Source organism: Bubalus bubalis, chromosome 2, assembly GCF_019923935.1.
Source record: "Bubalus bubalis isolate 160015118507 breed Murrah chromosome 2, NDDB_SH_1, whole genome shotgun sequence".
In the NCBI taxonomy this organism is placed as follows: Eukaryota; Metazoa; Chordata; class Mammalia; order Artiodactyla; family Bovidae; genus Bubalus; species Bubalus bubalis.
This window is the reverse complement of record NC_059158.1, coordinates 24,575,339-24,590,827: the sequence shown is the minus strand read 5'-3', so window position 1 is coordinate 24,590,827 and position 15,489 is coordinate 24,575,339. Positions and strand designations below refer to the sequence as shown.

General features: G+C 50.9%; 1 protein-coding gene across 2 annotated transcripts; it reads right to left on the bottom strand.

The window, feature by feature from the left end:
• Positions 1–1,150: 1,150 nt before the first annotated feature.
• Positions 1,151–13,763, bottom strand: LOC102394643 (MHC class I polypeptide-related sequence B). 2 transcript variants are annotated; one of them, XM_025260760.3, is made up of 6 exons: positions 12,953–13,763; positions 6,002–6,262; positions 5,491–5,754; positions 4,849–4,908; positions 4,384–4,506; positions 1,151–2,189 (listed from the first exon to the last, which is right to left on the bottom strand). In XM_025260760.3, the coding sequence occupies exons 2-6, from the start codon at positions 6,237–6,239 to the stop codon at positions 2,077–2,079; spliced, it is 798 nt and encodes a 265-aa protein (XP_025116545.2). In that variant the 5' UTR covers positions 6,240–6,262; positions 12,953–13,763; the 3' UTR covers positions 1,151–2,076. The 2 variants fall into 2 exon arrangements, with proteins under 2 accessions (XP_025116545.2, XP_025116542.2); XM_025260757.2 differs by lacking the exon at positions 12,953–13,763 and adding an exon at positions 8,894–9,244.
• Between the last annotated feature and the right edge of the window lie 1,726 nt (positions 13,764–15,489).

Here is a 15,489-nt window from a genome sequence, read left to right as displayed (position 1 = left end):
GGCAAAGTGATGTCTCTGCTTTTAATACGCTGTCAAAGTTGGTCATAGTTTCCCTTCCAAGGAGCAAGCGTCTTTTAATTTCATGACTGCAGTCTGTCTGCAGTGATTTTGGAGCCCAAGAAAACAAAATCTGTCAGTGCTTCCACTTTTCCCCCTTCTATTTGCCTTGAAGTGATGGGACTGGATGCCATGATCTTAATTTTTTAAATGCTGAGTTTTAAGCCAGCTTTTTCACTCTCCTCTTTCACACTCACCAAGAGGCTCTTTAGTTCTTTCTGCCTCTGTAGTTCCTCTTCTTCACTTCCTGCCATTAAAATGGTATCATCTCCTTATCTAAGGTTGTTGATATTTATTTCTCCTGGCAATCTTGATTCCAACTTGTGGTTCATCCAGCCTGGCATTTTGCCTGATGTATTCTGCATATAAGTTAAATAAGCAGGGTGACAATGTACAGCCGAATTATCCTCCTTTCCCAATTTTAAGCCAGTCTGTAGTTCTGTATCAGGTTCTACCTGTTGCTTCTTGACTTGCATACAGGTTTTCAGGAGACAAGTAATATGGTCTGGTGTTCCCATCTCTTTAAGACCATTCCACAGTTTGTTGTGATCCACACAGTCAAAGGCTTTAGCATAGTCAATGAAGCAGAAGTAGGTGTTTTTCTGGAATTCCCTTGCTTTCTCTGTGATCCAACAAATGCTGGCAATTTGATCTCTGGTTCCTCTGCCTTTTCTAAACCCAGCTTGTACATCTGGAAGGTCTCAGTTCACATACTGCTGACGCTTAGCTTGAAGAATTCTGAGCCTAATTTTGCTAGCATGTGAAATGAATACAATTGTATGGTAGTTTAAACATTCTTTGGCATTGTACTTCTTAGGGATTGGAATGAAAACTGACCTTTTCCAGTCCTTTGGTTCGCTTCACTTCCTCATATGTAGAAAAGCATTAAATCCTTTCACGGTGAGATCAGCTCCTTGCGACTAGCAGAAAACCTTTGGAAGATAAGCTTGATTGCACTGAACTCCCCCCTTCACCAAAATCATATACACTGACCTTCCCTCCCTACCTCTGTGGAGCTGTTTCTCAGAGCTATCTGAGGTGCTGTCTCCCAGGCTGCAGTCCTCATTTTGCCCTAAATAAAACTTAACTCACATTTAAGTCGAGCATCTTTTTACTTGACAAGTATAATAGTCATGGAAAAGAAAAAGCTGAATGAACTAAGTATGATCAATATGTAAATAAAGTGGGAGCTGAAGGAATGGGAAGCGTGAAAGCATGACTATCAACTATTGCATCAGCCACTGTGTGATGCGGCAGACAGTGGCTGTGGCAGAAAAATCAACCAGCAGTTCTAACAAGGCATCGTGTTAGAGATTTGGAAATAAAAGCCGAAAGAATCAGCGAAAAAGTATTCAAAGTGGTCACCAAAGGGAAAGCAGAAATTGAGAAGAATCAGGATTATAATAAGAGTCTGTATCATGAGAAATCATGCACAGATATTTGACTTCTTAATTTATAGACAATTGTGCCTTTGATTAAATAATCACACAAGAAAATAAATGAGGATGAAAGTTTATGATTAATAAGAGCTGAGTGTGATAAATGACACCTGAGAGTTTACTAAAATGCAAGAACACTCGAAACATGCATGCAAAAAGTGTGAATGATGTTAACCTTGAATAAAACCATGAAAGAATATATCATCCCATTCAGATAAACAGATATGGAATGAGTTCTCTATTCCCATTGCCTTACTGTGCACCAGGCAGGGAGGGAACAGCACCTGACTACGTAGTCAACCTGGTGCTCAGTGACCTAGAGGGGTGGGATGGGGGAGGTGGGAGGGAAGTTGCAGAGGGAGGAGATACATGTACACTTATGGCTGATTCACAGTGCTGTATGGCAGAAACCAATACAGTATAATGCAAGTATTCTCCAGTTAAAAATAAAACATAAAATAGAAATAATTTAAAAATACTAAGATAAATAACAGAACACACAAAAAAGATAAAGTGCTCTTAGGACCAGAACTAGGAACTGAATTCAGGCCTCCTGGTGGCGGATTCTAAGCTTCCCCTGTTAAACTGATGGAGCCGGAGTCTGACACGAGGACTGAAATTCTGGGTGTGCGAGGCCATTATGATCAGTTGGCTCTGTCTGGCATTGACCCAGGTCTTGTAGGCTAATAGGCTCTGGGGAAAAAGAAAAACCAATAAGTCACTGACCAACTGGTTGCAGAGTAATGCTTTTCATTTCCTCAGAGATTCTCCTTCAGTTGCTTCAAAATCAGATTCTGCCTTCCTCTGAGGGAAGACACACCTGTTCTTTTCTGCCTCCTTTTTCCCAGCTCTTGCTGGACTCCTCCCCTGACTCCATCCACACCATCCCCTGTCCCTGCTGCCACCACCCTCCACGACAGGGACAGAAGTCGCAGGACACAAGGACAAGATCCGGAGCGAAAACCCAAGGCCTTTCCGCCTTGAACCCAGATCCATTCTCTAATGCTACGCGAGGCTCCCTCACAGACAGGACCCAGCTCCATGCTCCTCTAGCCCAGGAGTGGACACACACAGTTCCTTTCTCTCCTCAGCTCTCGGCCTCCTCACCGCACAAGCACCTGCTCTTCGGCTTGGCTCCACCTCAACCTGACCTCCACCTCCTGCAGCCCCCCTCCCCCTCCCCCCCAGCCCTGCGCCAGCAGCTCTGAACTGGAAAGTCCATCCAAAGACCCAGGGGACAGCAGCCCTGTCTAGAAACACTGGACTGCCACGGACTCTCCCCCTGATCGGACCCTGGAGCACCCCTGGCCTCGCCCCAAACCTCACTCTCGGCCCAGGCCCCTAGGCTGCACTTGGCCTTTCCTGCTCCTTCCTGGGAATCCCAGCTCCACTCCAGGTGCTGGGCTGGGCTGAGGCAGAGCAGGCCCTTCTGCCTTGCTCAGCCAGGGAGTCAACCAGGACTCGCCCTCACTACCTGCAGGGGATCTGCTTTTCAATGTGGATTGGGGTTCTTGAGAATTTCCCCAGAATGAGGCTGTACCTGGCCCCCTCTGCATCCTGGGACTGCCATCCCACCCTCCACCTCCCAGCGGGAGCACCCCATTTGAATTCCTGTTTCATTCAATATGCATGGAAATCCTATTAAGGTTTGCCACCTGAAATCATAAACAATTTTATTGAACACTAAAAATGTCAAAAGTGATTCTGAGAAATTAGCACATGATTTTCACAGTGTTCCCAGCAAATGCCCCAATACATACAAGACAACCATTTCTGCCCCAGAGGAACCAGAACTGATGTTCCCCAGGTAAGAGCAGGAGAAACTACAGATCTGCTGGGTCCCTGCTCTGGGTGCTACACGGACAGAGTCTGCTGCTGTGAGAACTAACCACCCCTGTATGCCCAGGCCGAAGGCCAACTGATAAGGGAATTAGGTTTGGGGATAAGAAACCATGCTCCCAACAAGGCACCTGACACAGAAGAGGCGGCCTCGACAGAAGGAGCCGAGTCTCTGCCACCTTTTTACTGTTCCACGTTCTGCCTTTGCTCTTTGCCACACACAAAGCTCTGCTTCTCTTTTCCTCTCCCCTCAACCCACTTGATTATGGGGAAGCAGTCAAAGAGCCCATCCCTTCCTCCACATCTACAAGGCAGTGACCACCATGAGCAAGGGAACTGACTCAGGGGGGCAGGGTGAGGCCACAGAGAGCAGACCCAGTGCCCTGCCCGAAAGAGTATCCCAAGGGGCTAGATAGGAAAAACCTGGAGACAGGATAAAATCAGTGACCCCAGTTGCCTGAGGATTGACTGGTCTCCTCTCTTCAAATGGTCAAGGGATGTCTACTAGTCCTCCATATTATGGGGAAGGAGAGCCCAGCTAGCATGGGGGCACTTGATGGGAACTTGAGAAAGGTGCAGGCTGGGGGTGACCCAGCAGACACTGAACTCAGAAGCTAGTTCATGGAGGAGGAATTTGAGAGGTTGCAAGACATCTCCAAGTGGGACCTGGCAAGGGGACATCACAGGCAGGGCTCTGACCATCCACTGACCGCTAGTTCGAGCCTTATGATGCTTTCACTTGGATTCTTAATAATGACTGAAAACCCAGGGGGGAGAAATGCAGACAGGCACTTAGATCGTCACCTTTCCTCTGAATTCCTCTTCAGTTTTTATCCCCTCCTCACCAGGTACAGACACTTTACTAAAGGTTCTCTCTGATTCCTGGATCACCTAGACCCTCCAAACCAGCACATAATCCAACACATGCTCCCCAGACAAGCCCCGGTGAGCCTGACAGAAAACAAAGAGAGTTCCAAACAGAGCAGGGAGCTGAAATCCTCACTGCTTCCGAATCTCATACAGAGCACCCCCTGCCCAGATTTCTCACCTGGCCTCCCTGTAGCTGATGCTGTCTCCCTCTTCTTAATATAACAATAGACACAAAATCCGATGATAAAAACAACAGGAATGCTCACGATCCACCATAAGCTCTGGTGCACCAGGGTCTTTCCTGTAAAAGGACCTTATTATATTCAACCCGGGCACCCCAGAGCCACAGCCTGCTCTTCTCTCCCTGACCCTGGCCTCTGACCCTCCCAGGGTCACAACTGCCTGCAGGCTCACCCCAGTCTCACTCAAGGGTGCGAGGTGTGCACTGTGATTCCCGCTGTGTTCCACAATGCACTTGACCCGCGGCTCCTCTCCTTGGGGAATTTTTACGGTTTCCCAGGTGTAGTGGGTCCCATTCCCATCAGGCAGGACATCCCCAGACTGCTGGGCATCCCGGCTCATGGGTTCCTTGTCCCAATACCAGACCACTGAGATATTGCGGGGAAAGAGCCAAAAGCCTTGCCTGTGAGGTGGACCATGCCCTCTGAGTCCTGGCTGCAGGTCACATTCACAGATGGGGGCTCTGTGGGGAGAAAGCACAGAGCTAGTGAGGCCCACGGCCAAGCCCTGCTCCCTCAAGGAAGACGGCGCGCACAGAGCTGCTTCTCCTCACTGTCCACCTTTGGCTGAGCCCTCATCTCCCCAGGCCTGCTCCAAGTTCTGCACCCTGGGGCCCAAGTCCTCTGGCGGGGAAGGGGAGGGGTGGGATGGGCCTCACTCTCTTGGGTCCACTGTTGATGTTGGGGAGGGGGCTGTGAAGGGTGGGCTCCTGGGGATTAGAGGGAATTTTCTGGATCAGGCAAGCTGGGGGCCAGAGGCCCACCCCCATCTAAGGCCCTCCTCTGCTGCCTGACACCCACCTCCCCTCGTACAGTTTCTGTCAGAGGACCCGCTACTCCCCTGGACGATTGTCACAGGGGCAGTTCATGCCCCACCACCCACCCAGCCTTCTACAGTGGATTTAAAAGAACAGGAAAGAAACCCCAGGACACCGCGCCAACAGAGCACATACGTGCCCAGAGGACAGGGAGGGTCTCTGTGGGCAAGTCGGGATGGGAGGTTTTAAGAGCAGGGGCAGAGGAAGGGCCTGGCCCAGCATCAGTACCTGTCCTCTCCGTGAAGCCCGTCCAGGATTCCAGGTAGCTCCGCAGTCTCCAACAAAGTTCTCTCTGCACGTGGGCCTGGTAATGCTTGCTTAACTCCATTTCCATGGCCAAAGTCCGAGCCGAAGACTGGGGCAGGGTACATCCGTGGGGCTCCGGGTAGCAGGAGAGGAGGAGCTCCCCATTGAAGTAGAGAAGCCGGAAGCCCCGGGGGTGGCTGTCTTCATCGATATTACAGCCCACGCTCTCCTGGAGGGAATGTAAGCCTGCCCCATCCCCACCCCCCATCAGTGACTCCTCTGGTCCCCAGGGCCTCTGTCCTCCCACCCCAGTGAGAAAGTCCAGATAGAGGGCTCCCCCCTGCTCCCCTCCATGTCTTCCCTGTGCTGCTGAACTCACAGACCCCACTTCCTCATCCCCATCCCCAAATTCAGAGGAAAGAGGCCCATGCTCTGGGTAGAAGACCTTCCAGGAAAATGGCCCACAGCACTCTTGCCCCCTCTGCACTCTCACCTCCTTTCTCCTCCTGCAGGGACAGGATTTCTGCTAGAAGTTTTCTGAGCTCCTTCCAGCTCTCATTCAAGTCCATGGTCTCTGTTTCCCACGTCTCTGCTGCCAGTTTTTCAGCCCACCGTCCCCAGGGCTCTGCCCTGCCTTTTTTGTGATCATAGTGCAGGAAGGTCTGATGATCCAAGTATCCCTCAGCAAAAAACCTGGACTGCACAAAGCCATCCCGGGAAAGCACAGTCATGTTGTATAAAAGACTGTGGGATCCTGGGGAAGGAGGAACCACAGATGAAGCTGCTTTCTGGAGACAAGTGCACATCAGATGTTTAACAGACCAGTTCTATGTCCTGACCTGCTCCAGGTGCTGAGGATGCAGAACATGCATGTGTACAAGGGACCAGAATGAGGATTTCCATACGGGAAAATGGGAAAGAGAAGGAGGGAGAGGGGAATCGAGGAGTGGAGGGAGAGGGTGGAGATGGACACACGTGTAGGACAAGTGCCAGGACAGGGAGGCACCAGCTCCCTAAGGGTCCAGGCAGGAGGGCAAGGGGAGAGGCAGGAAGAGCAGGGTGAGGGGAGGTGGAGTCAGAGGGAGGGAAGGGCAGTGTCAGACCCAGGACCAGAGGGATCCCTGCTCAGAGGGGGGCCAGGTGAGATGGAAAGAGAGGGCTGCTGCCCCTGGTGCAGGCTCATCATGGACAAGGCGGGCTCCAGGGAGGGTGAGGCAGGAGGCAGAGGGGCCTGAGGGGCTGGGCTGTGGCCCCAAGAGAGATGAAGATGGGCCAGTAACCTGGGGGAGGTGAAGGAGTGGGTCTGGGCGCAGAGTGCAAAGAGGCATAGTGAGGCCCCAGGTGGGGAGGTGGCTGCACCTGCCAGTGTCCCCTGGGAGAGGAGTCAGTGCCATGTGCATAAGGGTCATGGAGAATTAAAATATCGGAGTGGCAAGAGAAGATAGAACTGAAAGCCAAGGTGCACACTGGGAAGCACCTACATGGTGGGAGGGGTTGGAGGGAGTGAGGTCACACCTCCACAGAGGGTTCAGGCAGCCAGCAAGCAGGGGATGGGGGCCTGGGAGAAGACTCCCTGTAGGAAAAGCCTGCTGACCAAGTGGCATAAACAAGGATTTCAGATACAAGATTGAGATAGTGAGAGTCCACTGGGGTCGTGGAACCAAAGAGAGGGTGATGAAGGCTAAGGAGGTGGACAGTGGACCAAGGGCAAGTATTCCTACTGTGGGGGAAGGGAAGAGACTGCAGAGAAGATGTGGTGAGGGCCTGGGATTGAGGGGCAAGGGGTGAGCATGGCCCAGGGGTGACCCCCCGCCTTGGGTTAAGGGAAAGACAGAAGAGGAGGGATGCACTGGGTGAGGGAGGATGAGAGTGAGGTGGAGATTCTGGGCACCATGGGGCCTGTGATTGATGAGAACTTGGTGAGGGCCCAAGGCAGTCGGACAAGGGTGGGAGCAGGGCAAGGTGCCATGGGGGGAACTGCAGAGGGACCAGGGCAAGAGGACTCCAGCACCTGTGGCCCGGGGAGTGGAGGAATCCAGAGGGTGAGGTTTAGGATGCAGGAGTGGGGAGGGGCCGTGTTGGGGGAAAGGCTCCCCTGGGACGAGGGCCAAGAGCAGGTGCTGCACGGGGGCGGAGGTAGGAGGGTGGGTGTCAAGTGGGGGGCAGGTCTCTCAGGGGCTGGGCACTGTGCTCAAGGCCCAGGGATCATTGGCAGGAGAGCTCCCCCTGGTGATGATATAGGGCAGAGAGTGGAGGGGAAAATTCATGGGTAAAAGTCATCCCAAGAAAAGTAAGGCTAGTGAAAGCTGAGGGGAGGGAGGAGCCTTGCAGGTGACTGATCCTCGCAGGAAAAGACCCATGAGGGGAGGGGAGGGACCTGTAGTGGGAAAAGGGATGAGGGTGGGGACGCCCTAGGAAGAGATCAGAGAGCCATGGAGAGGAGGGGGCAGCAGGGAGGGGAGGGGGCAGCACCGAGCGGGGAGGGCAAATCCTGAGGGGGCTCGAGGGCCAGCAAGGGAGGAGGTAAGGAGAGATTCAGTTGTGGGACCACAGGCACAGCGGAAAATTAGAGTTCACGTTAGTGGGGGAGGGGGGACCACGGAAATCGCAGGAAGAATCCTTTGGTCCCGAAGCCCTCAGATCTAACCTCCGTCAGTGATTCAGGAGCCGCCACAGTGCCCATAGCAGTAGGAAGAGTGTGGATCCAGCTTGCCCCTTCCCAGAGGCCCTGGTCACTAGAAAAAGAGCCCTAACTCTCGGGGCTGAGGACCCCTGCGCGCCGCCAACCTGGAAACTCCTTGTTTCTGGAGTCCAGAAATGAGAAGAGACGGCAGAGCTAAGAATAGGAGAGGACAGCTTTCAGGGGCATAAGAGGGCGCCCCACAGACGGCTAAGAAGTGATCGCCTGAGCCTGGGACCTGGAAGAAACGCCATTCAAGACAGCAACAGGGCGGGGCGGGGCGGGGGGGCGGGGGGGTGGCGGGCGCTGAGGCGATAGCCGGGGGCGGGAAGCAGCAGGGAGCGGAGTGGGGACCGGGCTGCCTTGCCAATCAGTTGAATCTGAGGACTGAGGCATGTGATGAGGACACCGGGGAGGGCAGGTGGGGCAGGGAGAGCAGAGGCTAGGAACGTTAAAGAGACTGAAACGCGGGATGCAGTGCTCGCCACACGCCATGTGAAGTTCCCGGCCGCTCCTAGACCTTACACCTCCCCGCCCCCCACCTTCCTCCCACCCCCACCCCCCCAACTCCTCTATTCGCTCAACCCCAGCCGCAGTTGAGACGATCCCCGCGACGCTCACCGAATCCCATCGAATACTAACCACCCGAACCCCTGACTCAGCCCGGGCTCCGTCCAGACTGAGACCTCAATGAACCCCACTCACCGGCGGCGTTACCCAGGAGCACAAAAAAGGCAAGGCCGTCTAGAAACAGCCAGACACGAGAGAGCCCCATGGCCCAGATCTTGTCTGCCCGCCAGAGGCTCCGGGACCGAAGGAAAGCTGGCGGACCCGAGGAACCGCGGCGGAGAACTGAGCTGTGGGGAAGTCGGGTCCGAAAAATCCATTCACCGCGCCGGTGCCCTAGCCAGGCCCCGCCCCCGGCCCCGCCCCGCCCCGCCCCGGCCGCTCTGCTTGGTTAGCCGGTCTCTTTCTAGCTTCCCTGGTGGCTCAGACGGTAAAAGCATCTTTCTGCAATGAGGAGACCTGGGTTCGCTCCCTGGGTTAGGAAGATCCCCTGGAGAAGGAAATGGCAGCCCACTCCAGTATTCTTGCCTGGAAAATCCCATGGATGGCTGAGCCTGATGGGCTACTGTCCATGGGGTCGCAAAGAGTCGGACACGACTGAGCGACTTCACTTCACTTCACTTCCGCTCCTCAGTTCAGTTCAGTTCAGTCGCTCAGTCGTGTCCGACTCTGCGACCCCGTGAACCGCAGCACGGGTCTTCCCTGTCCATCACCAATTCCCGGAGCTTACCCAAACTCATGTCCATTGAGTCGGTGATGCCATCCAACCCTCTCATTCCCTGTCGTCCCCTTCTCCTCCTGCCCTCAATTTTTCCCAGCATCAGGGTCTTTTCCAGTGAGTCAGCTCTTCACATCAGGTGGCCAAAGTATTGGAGTCTAAGATTCAACATTAGTCTTTCCAATGAATACCCAGGACTGATCTTTAGGATGGACTGGTTGGATCTCCTTGCAGTCCAAGGGACTCTCAAGGGTCTTCTCCAACACCACAGTCCAAAAGCATCAATTCTTCTTCATCGCTCAGCTTTCTTTATAGTCCAACTCTTACATCCATACATGACTACTGGAAAAATCATAGCCTTGACCAGACAGACCTTTGTTGGCAAAGTAATGTCTCTGCTTTTTAATATGCTGTCTAGGTTGGTCATAACTTTCCTTCCAAGGAGTAGGCGTCTTTTAATTTCATGGCTGCAGTCACCATCTGCAGTGATTTTAAAAGCCTGAAGGCTAGAAAAGCCAGGGAGGTGAGACGGAGGGTGAGCTTTAGAGACATCTCAATGTTTCTGGCTCTTCCTTTAGTCACGACTTCTCTTCCAACCCAACCCACCTCCACCTCCCTCCACCTCGCACAGCAGAGTTACTGGCAAGTCTACTGAGACCAGCCAGGGTCTTCCCTGATTGTCCAGTGGTTAAGAATCCGCCTGCCAGAACAGGGGACACGGTTCCATACCTGGCCTGGGAAGATCCGCATGCCTCAGGGCAACTAAGCCTGCGCACAGCAACAACTCAACCCTTGAGCTGCAATCACTGAAGCCAGAGTGCCCTAGAACTCCTGCTCCACAAGGGAAAGTCACCTTAAATGAGAAGCCCGTTCAGCCCAACTAGAGAGCAGTCCTCACCCTCTGCAAGGAAAGAAAGCCCAGCCAAGCAGGGAACAAACTAGGTGCCACAGAGAAGAATCACTGCAGCTGAGAAAACAAACAAAAAGTCTACTGAGACCACATTTGTAGATTTCAGCAACTCTGCCTCTCAGAAGTCACTACCCCAGATGAATGACCAAACCCTTCTCTCTCTCTTCTTTCATTTTTTAAAAAATTTATTTTTAACCGGAGGACACCTGCTTTACAATGGTTGGTTTCTGCTGTACAACAGCATGAATCAGCCATAAATATACATACATCCCCTCCCTCTAATCTCCTTCTCCTCCTCTGACTGACTGCTATGTGTCTTCTGGTGGCCTCATCCTATAAGTATCTGCATTCTCCCAAGGAGACTCTTGGATCAGCCCCTGGGGAATCACAGGTCCAGTGAGATGACTCCCTATGATCCACTCCAATACCAGCCTCTCCAGATTCCCTTTTCAAGCTGCCTCAGTATGTCTGCACCTCTGGGCCCATCCTCCCCTCAAACCCAACAGGTCTACAAGCAAACTCCGCACACCAGCCTCTCCTAGTTCTCTTTAAGCATCACCAGCTTGGTCCCTTCTGATCCCCTTTCCCCTCCCTCTCATGGACTCACAGTCAGCTTCTCCAACCCCTTTTCAATCCCACAACAGCTACCTTAGTCCAAGCTTTCATCTACCTCAGCCTAGAGAACTGCAAAGGCTTCCTAAACACAGGTCTGTCCCCAGTTATTACCATAATGCCCCAAGCCATCCACAGCTGCCCCACCTGCAGAATTAACACACAACGTCTCTACTCCATCTTAAGTGGAAGCTGCCACAACCAGCTAGGTGGCACCATTTTCCATTTCTCTGTGAAATAAGGATGCCACTGCTTACACATCACTCTCCTATGGGTTACTCTCCTCTGCCTTCCAGCCCATCAGAACAACACATCCTAAAAGAGCATCCCAATTAGATGGTGGTAAGGGTGGCACAACCTTGGGATCATACTAAAAACTACCCGTTTGCTTTTTTTTTTTTCTTTCTTTAACGGTTTGCTTTAAAAGGGTGAATTAAGTGATATATGAACTATACTTCAAATATAACAATAATGCCATCCTGAAAGTCTTCTTCTACTGAAAGATGTCCCCAAAGCACATCTTTTGGTCTTTGGAATATGTACACCATGGTCCTCAAACTTGACTGCCTATAGAACCACCTGGAGAGTTTTTACTGTCTGTATCTCTAGGCCATGGCCAAAACCAACTGAATTAGTATCCCTTGGGTTGGGCCTAGGCTTCCTATCCTTTAAAGCCCCCTCAGTGATTCCAGTTTTAGAATAATTGGTCTAGCCCTTGTTGAAATCTCCCTGATGGAACAAAGTGTGCCCTGCCTTGAACCCCATCTCACCATTTTATACATCCCCCCCATTAGACAATGAGTCACTCTGGGATCAGGACCTGTGTTCATTTCATGTTTGTGTCCCTGCAAATGCTTTTAAAAAGTTGTTCTCTGCCTCTCATTACTAACCATTCCACTAAGATCCTTATGCAATACTTTTGCTGTGGACCCAAATGTCATGCCTCAGAAAGTTTTAACATTTCTTAGATTTCACATCATTTTTGTTAATTACTTTGACCATCATAATTTATGTAGCAGGTCAGAGATTGGGTCCTGTCCCATCCCAGAGAGATTCTTTTTCACTGCTAAAGCTCACAAGTGAAAGTGGACCTCCCCCAGAGTAGTAGAGTGGATGGAGTCTGCCTCCCAATGCAGGGAACATGGGTTCCATCCTTGGTCTGGGAAGATTCCACATGCCTGGGGGGCAACTGAGCCCCTGTACCACAACTGGGCTTCCCTGATGGCTCAGACAGTAAAGCGTCCTTTGTAATGCAGGGGACCTGGGTTCGATCCCTGGGTCGGGAAGGTCACCTGAAGAAGGAAATGACAACCCACTCCAGTACTGTTGCCTGGAAAATTCCACGGATGGAGAAGCCTGGTAGGCTACAGTCCACGGGGTCCCAAAGAGTCGGACAGGACTGAGCAACTTCACTGCTTCACCACAACTACTGGACCCCACCTCCCAGCTCTAGACAGGCTCCAGGCAACTAGAGAAGCCCCCTGTGCGACAACAAAGACTCAGAGCAACCAAAAAGAAGGAAAGAAATGAATAGTGAAGGTATAGACAGGCAGATGGAAGCCAGCTCTCCTGACAGCTAGACAAGCCCTTTCCTCCAAGTCAGTCTTCTTTCCAAGACTTCCTGGGTGTGGCTGCTCCAGCAAACTGGTTCACTTAGGTAAACCTTCTCCCTCTCCCCCCAAGACTTTTCATACTAACGTTAACATGCTACGTTTGTTTCCCAGCATTTCGGGATGATTGTAAAGAGAGATAAAGCCAACTACTCTCCGTGGGAAGTAAGACTCCAGATTTGGGGGGCTCGCCTGGATTTAGCCGTGGCCGCCTCCTCCCCCATCACACGTAGCAGCTAGTCCGGTGTACCAAGTGCTTTTCCTCCGCCCACCCGGCCTCCAGACTCCCCTGCTTTGCTCTATAAACTACTTTTTCTGCATTCTTCCTTTTGTACCCCTGGACTCACCGGCACACGGGCCTCCTTCTCTCCGCTGACCTCTGGTACCACTACAGGGTTGGGAAAGGAAACAGAAAACGATCCGAGTGTTGGGAGTTTACAGAATCCAGGGCGGAGCTCGGCGAACCCTCAGAAGGTCACCCCTCCCCTCAACTCTGGTTTAAAGGGAAGAAACGCTGTTCGTGGATTTAAAAAAAAAAAAAAAAAAAAAAAAAGGCAGAATGAAGGAATTTATGGGCAGGTTTGGGAGGAGTGAGCTGCCTTAGGTTTCCGGTTCTCAAACTGCTCAACATCTGCAGGCTGCAGGCTGTGAAAACGCAGATCTGCCCGGATCCGCGGAAATTCCCAGTCGTAGGTCCGAAGGGAGATCCCGGAACCCGACTTATTTCAAGCACCCTCTGGGTCGATTCTGAATAGGGAGAGACTTTTCCGAGCCCCCGAGCCCACGGGGTCGCTCTTGAATTCTAGGATCCAAGTACATTCCCTACCGCCTCGCGTCGCCTCTGGAAGGAAAGCGCCCGCCGCGGAGCTGGCCTTCGAATCCCGTCCGCCCACCCCAGAGGAAAGCAAAAACTGAGGATCCAGGAAAACATACACACTAGACCCAGTGTGACTTTCTTCAAAGACCAGGGTGAAAAAAAAAAAGAAAAAAAATTACAAAAAAAAAAAAAAAAGACCAGGGTGCCTTCCTGAAACGATACAATAGCTGCAGAGCCGTGCAGATGCTGGCAAAATGCCAGCGTGAGCTCTGACTTGGGTCCTTGATCAGTCCCAGATGAGTGACGTGCGCTTGAAAATGGGGGGATAAACTGTAAAGGTGAGAGTGGAAAAGGAAGGAGGGACGGGGGAAAAGGTTGAAAAAGAAAAAGATAAGAGAAAGGGAGAAAAAAGCTACAGGGGAGATGAATTTTTAACAGTGTAATTTTATGATTTCTAACATATTTATTCTTTATCTAGATCTGTCTTTTATTCAAAGTTTGCCTTAACTGTTTGATCTCTCTCTAAATGCATAAGTAGACGGCTGTTTTTGTTCCTGCCTAACCACTGGGGAGTAAATTGCCCAGTCTCTCCCTCCAGATGTCCAAGGCATAGCTCTCAGCAAAAAGACAAGGTGTCTTGTTTCTTTTGTTTACCTAACCAAAGGACTCATTCCAAAGAGATTTATTTGTTAAAAATCAACTTTGAAAGTACATACTTTACATAAAACACCTGTTTGAAACATATAGCTGGTTGAGTTCTGGCAATTTACATGCCCATGTCACCATTACCACGATGAAGATGAAGAACTGCTGTTGTTTAGTCGCTAAGTTGTGTGCAGCTCTTTGAGACCCCATGGACAGTAGCCTGTCAGGTTCCTCTGTTCATGAGGTTTTCCAGACAAGGATACTGGAGTGGGTTACCATTTCCTTCTCCAGGGGATCTTCCCAAACCATGGATCGCACCTGGGTCTCCTGCAGTGGTGAGTGGGTTCTTCACCACTGAACCACCAGAGAAGTCCCAGAGCCACCTAGGGTGGATGTCAAATTCTCTCAAAGAAATATCATTAAGAGAAAATCTTTGTGACACTTTAAGCCCACACAAATGCTTAAAACACAACCAACACCAGAAAACCAAAATCCTAGTTCAGATGAGATCTCTGAAGCTGGCTGTAATTCTTTGTGAGACGTGTTAGGTAGAAAGGATAACTCTGTTTAAGGCTATAACTCAGTAGCCCCTACATCCTGGGAGCCTCAGAAAGGACCCTAGATCTTCAGCTGCCCACAGCGAGGTCATTCCTGGGGCAAAAGTAGAATCTCCTTGAATTCCTGAGGATTTTACATTTACTCAGTGGCATTGTGGATATTGATTTCATCTGTGAATATTTTGAAATTAATTTGCTTTGACTCTAAATAAGAACCGGAAACAGGAAGCCAGGAACTGATCTTGAACCATCGCCCCACCCATGACTCATGCAATAATCCTAAGAGTTTTTGAGCCAACAAAATCCATGGTTAGATAAACAGTAAATTCTCCTTTTCAACACATTTCAGATATCCCAGCTTACCTAGTAAGGTTCTAACTTGAACCCCAGACTTAACATTTAAAATTTATTTTTTTGTTGGCACTGATTTTGATTTTTACTTTAAAAATGTTTATTTATTTATGTTTGGCTGTGCTGGGTCTTCGCTGCTGCATGGGCTTTTCTCTAGTTGTGGTGAATGGGGGCTACTTTCTAGCGGCAGGGCACAAGCCTCTCATTGCTGTAGATTTTCTTGCTTCAGAGCACAGGTTCTAGAGCGCATGGGCTTCAGTATTTGTTGGCACATGGGCTCAGTGGTTGAAGCTCCTAGGCTCTAGAGCACAGGCTCAATAGATGTGCATGGGCCTGTTTCCCTAAGTCATGTGGGATCTTCCCAGATCCAGGATCAAACCCGTGTCTCCTGCATTGGAAGGCTGATTCCTTACCACTGAGCCACCAGGGAAGCCCTGATTTTAAAATAATTCTTGTATTTTACAATGAGTTTGTTGCAGTAAGCTGTTGCAGCCTGGCAGAGCAGAGACCAGAC

What these genes read in the sequence shown, in the direction of transcription:
- LOC102394643 (XM_025260757.2), bottom strand. Translation starts at nt 8,963, where the DNA reads ATGGGGCTCTCTCGTGTCTGGCTGTTTCTAGACGGCCTTGCCTTTTTT. An exon ending in GGGCATGGTCCACCTCACAG is followed by an intron (nt 4,507 to 4,848) that starts GCAAGGCTTTTG and finishes GTCCTTTTACAG; the next exon opens with GAAAGACCCTGGTGCACCAG. An exon ending in ATCAGCTACAGGGAGGCCAG is followed by an intron (nt 2,190 to 4,383) that starts GTGAGAAATCTG and finishes CTTTTTCCCCAG; the next exon opens with AGCCTATTAGCCTACAAGAC.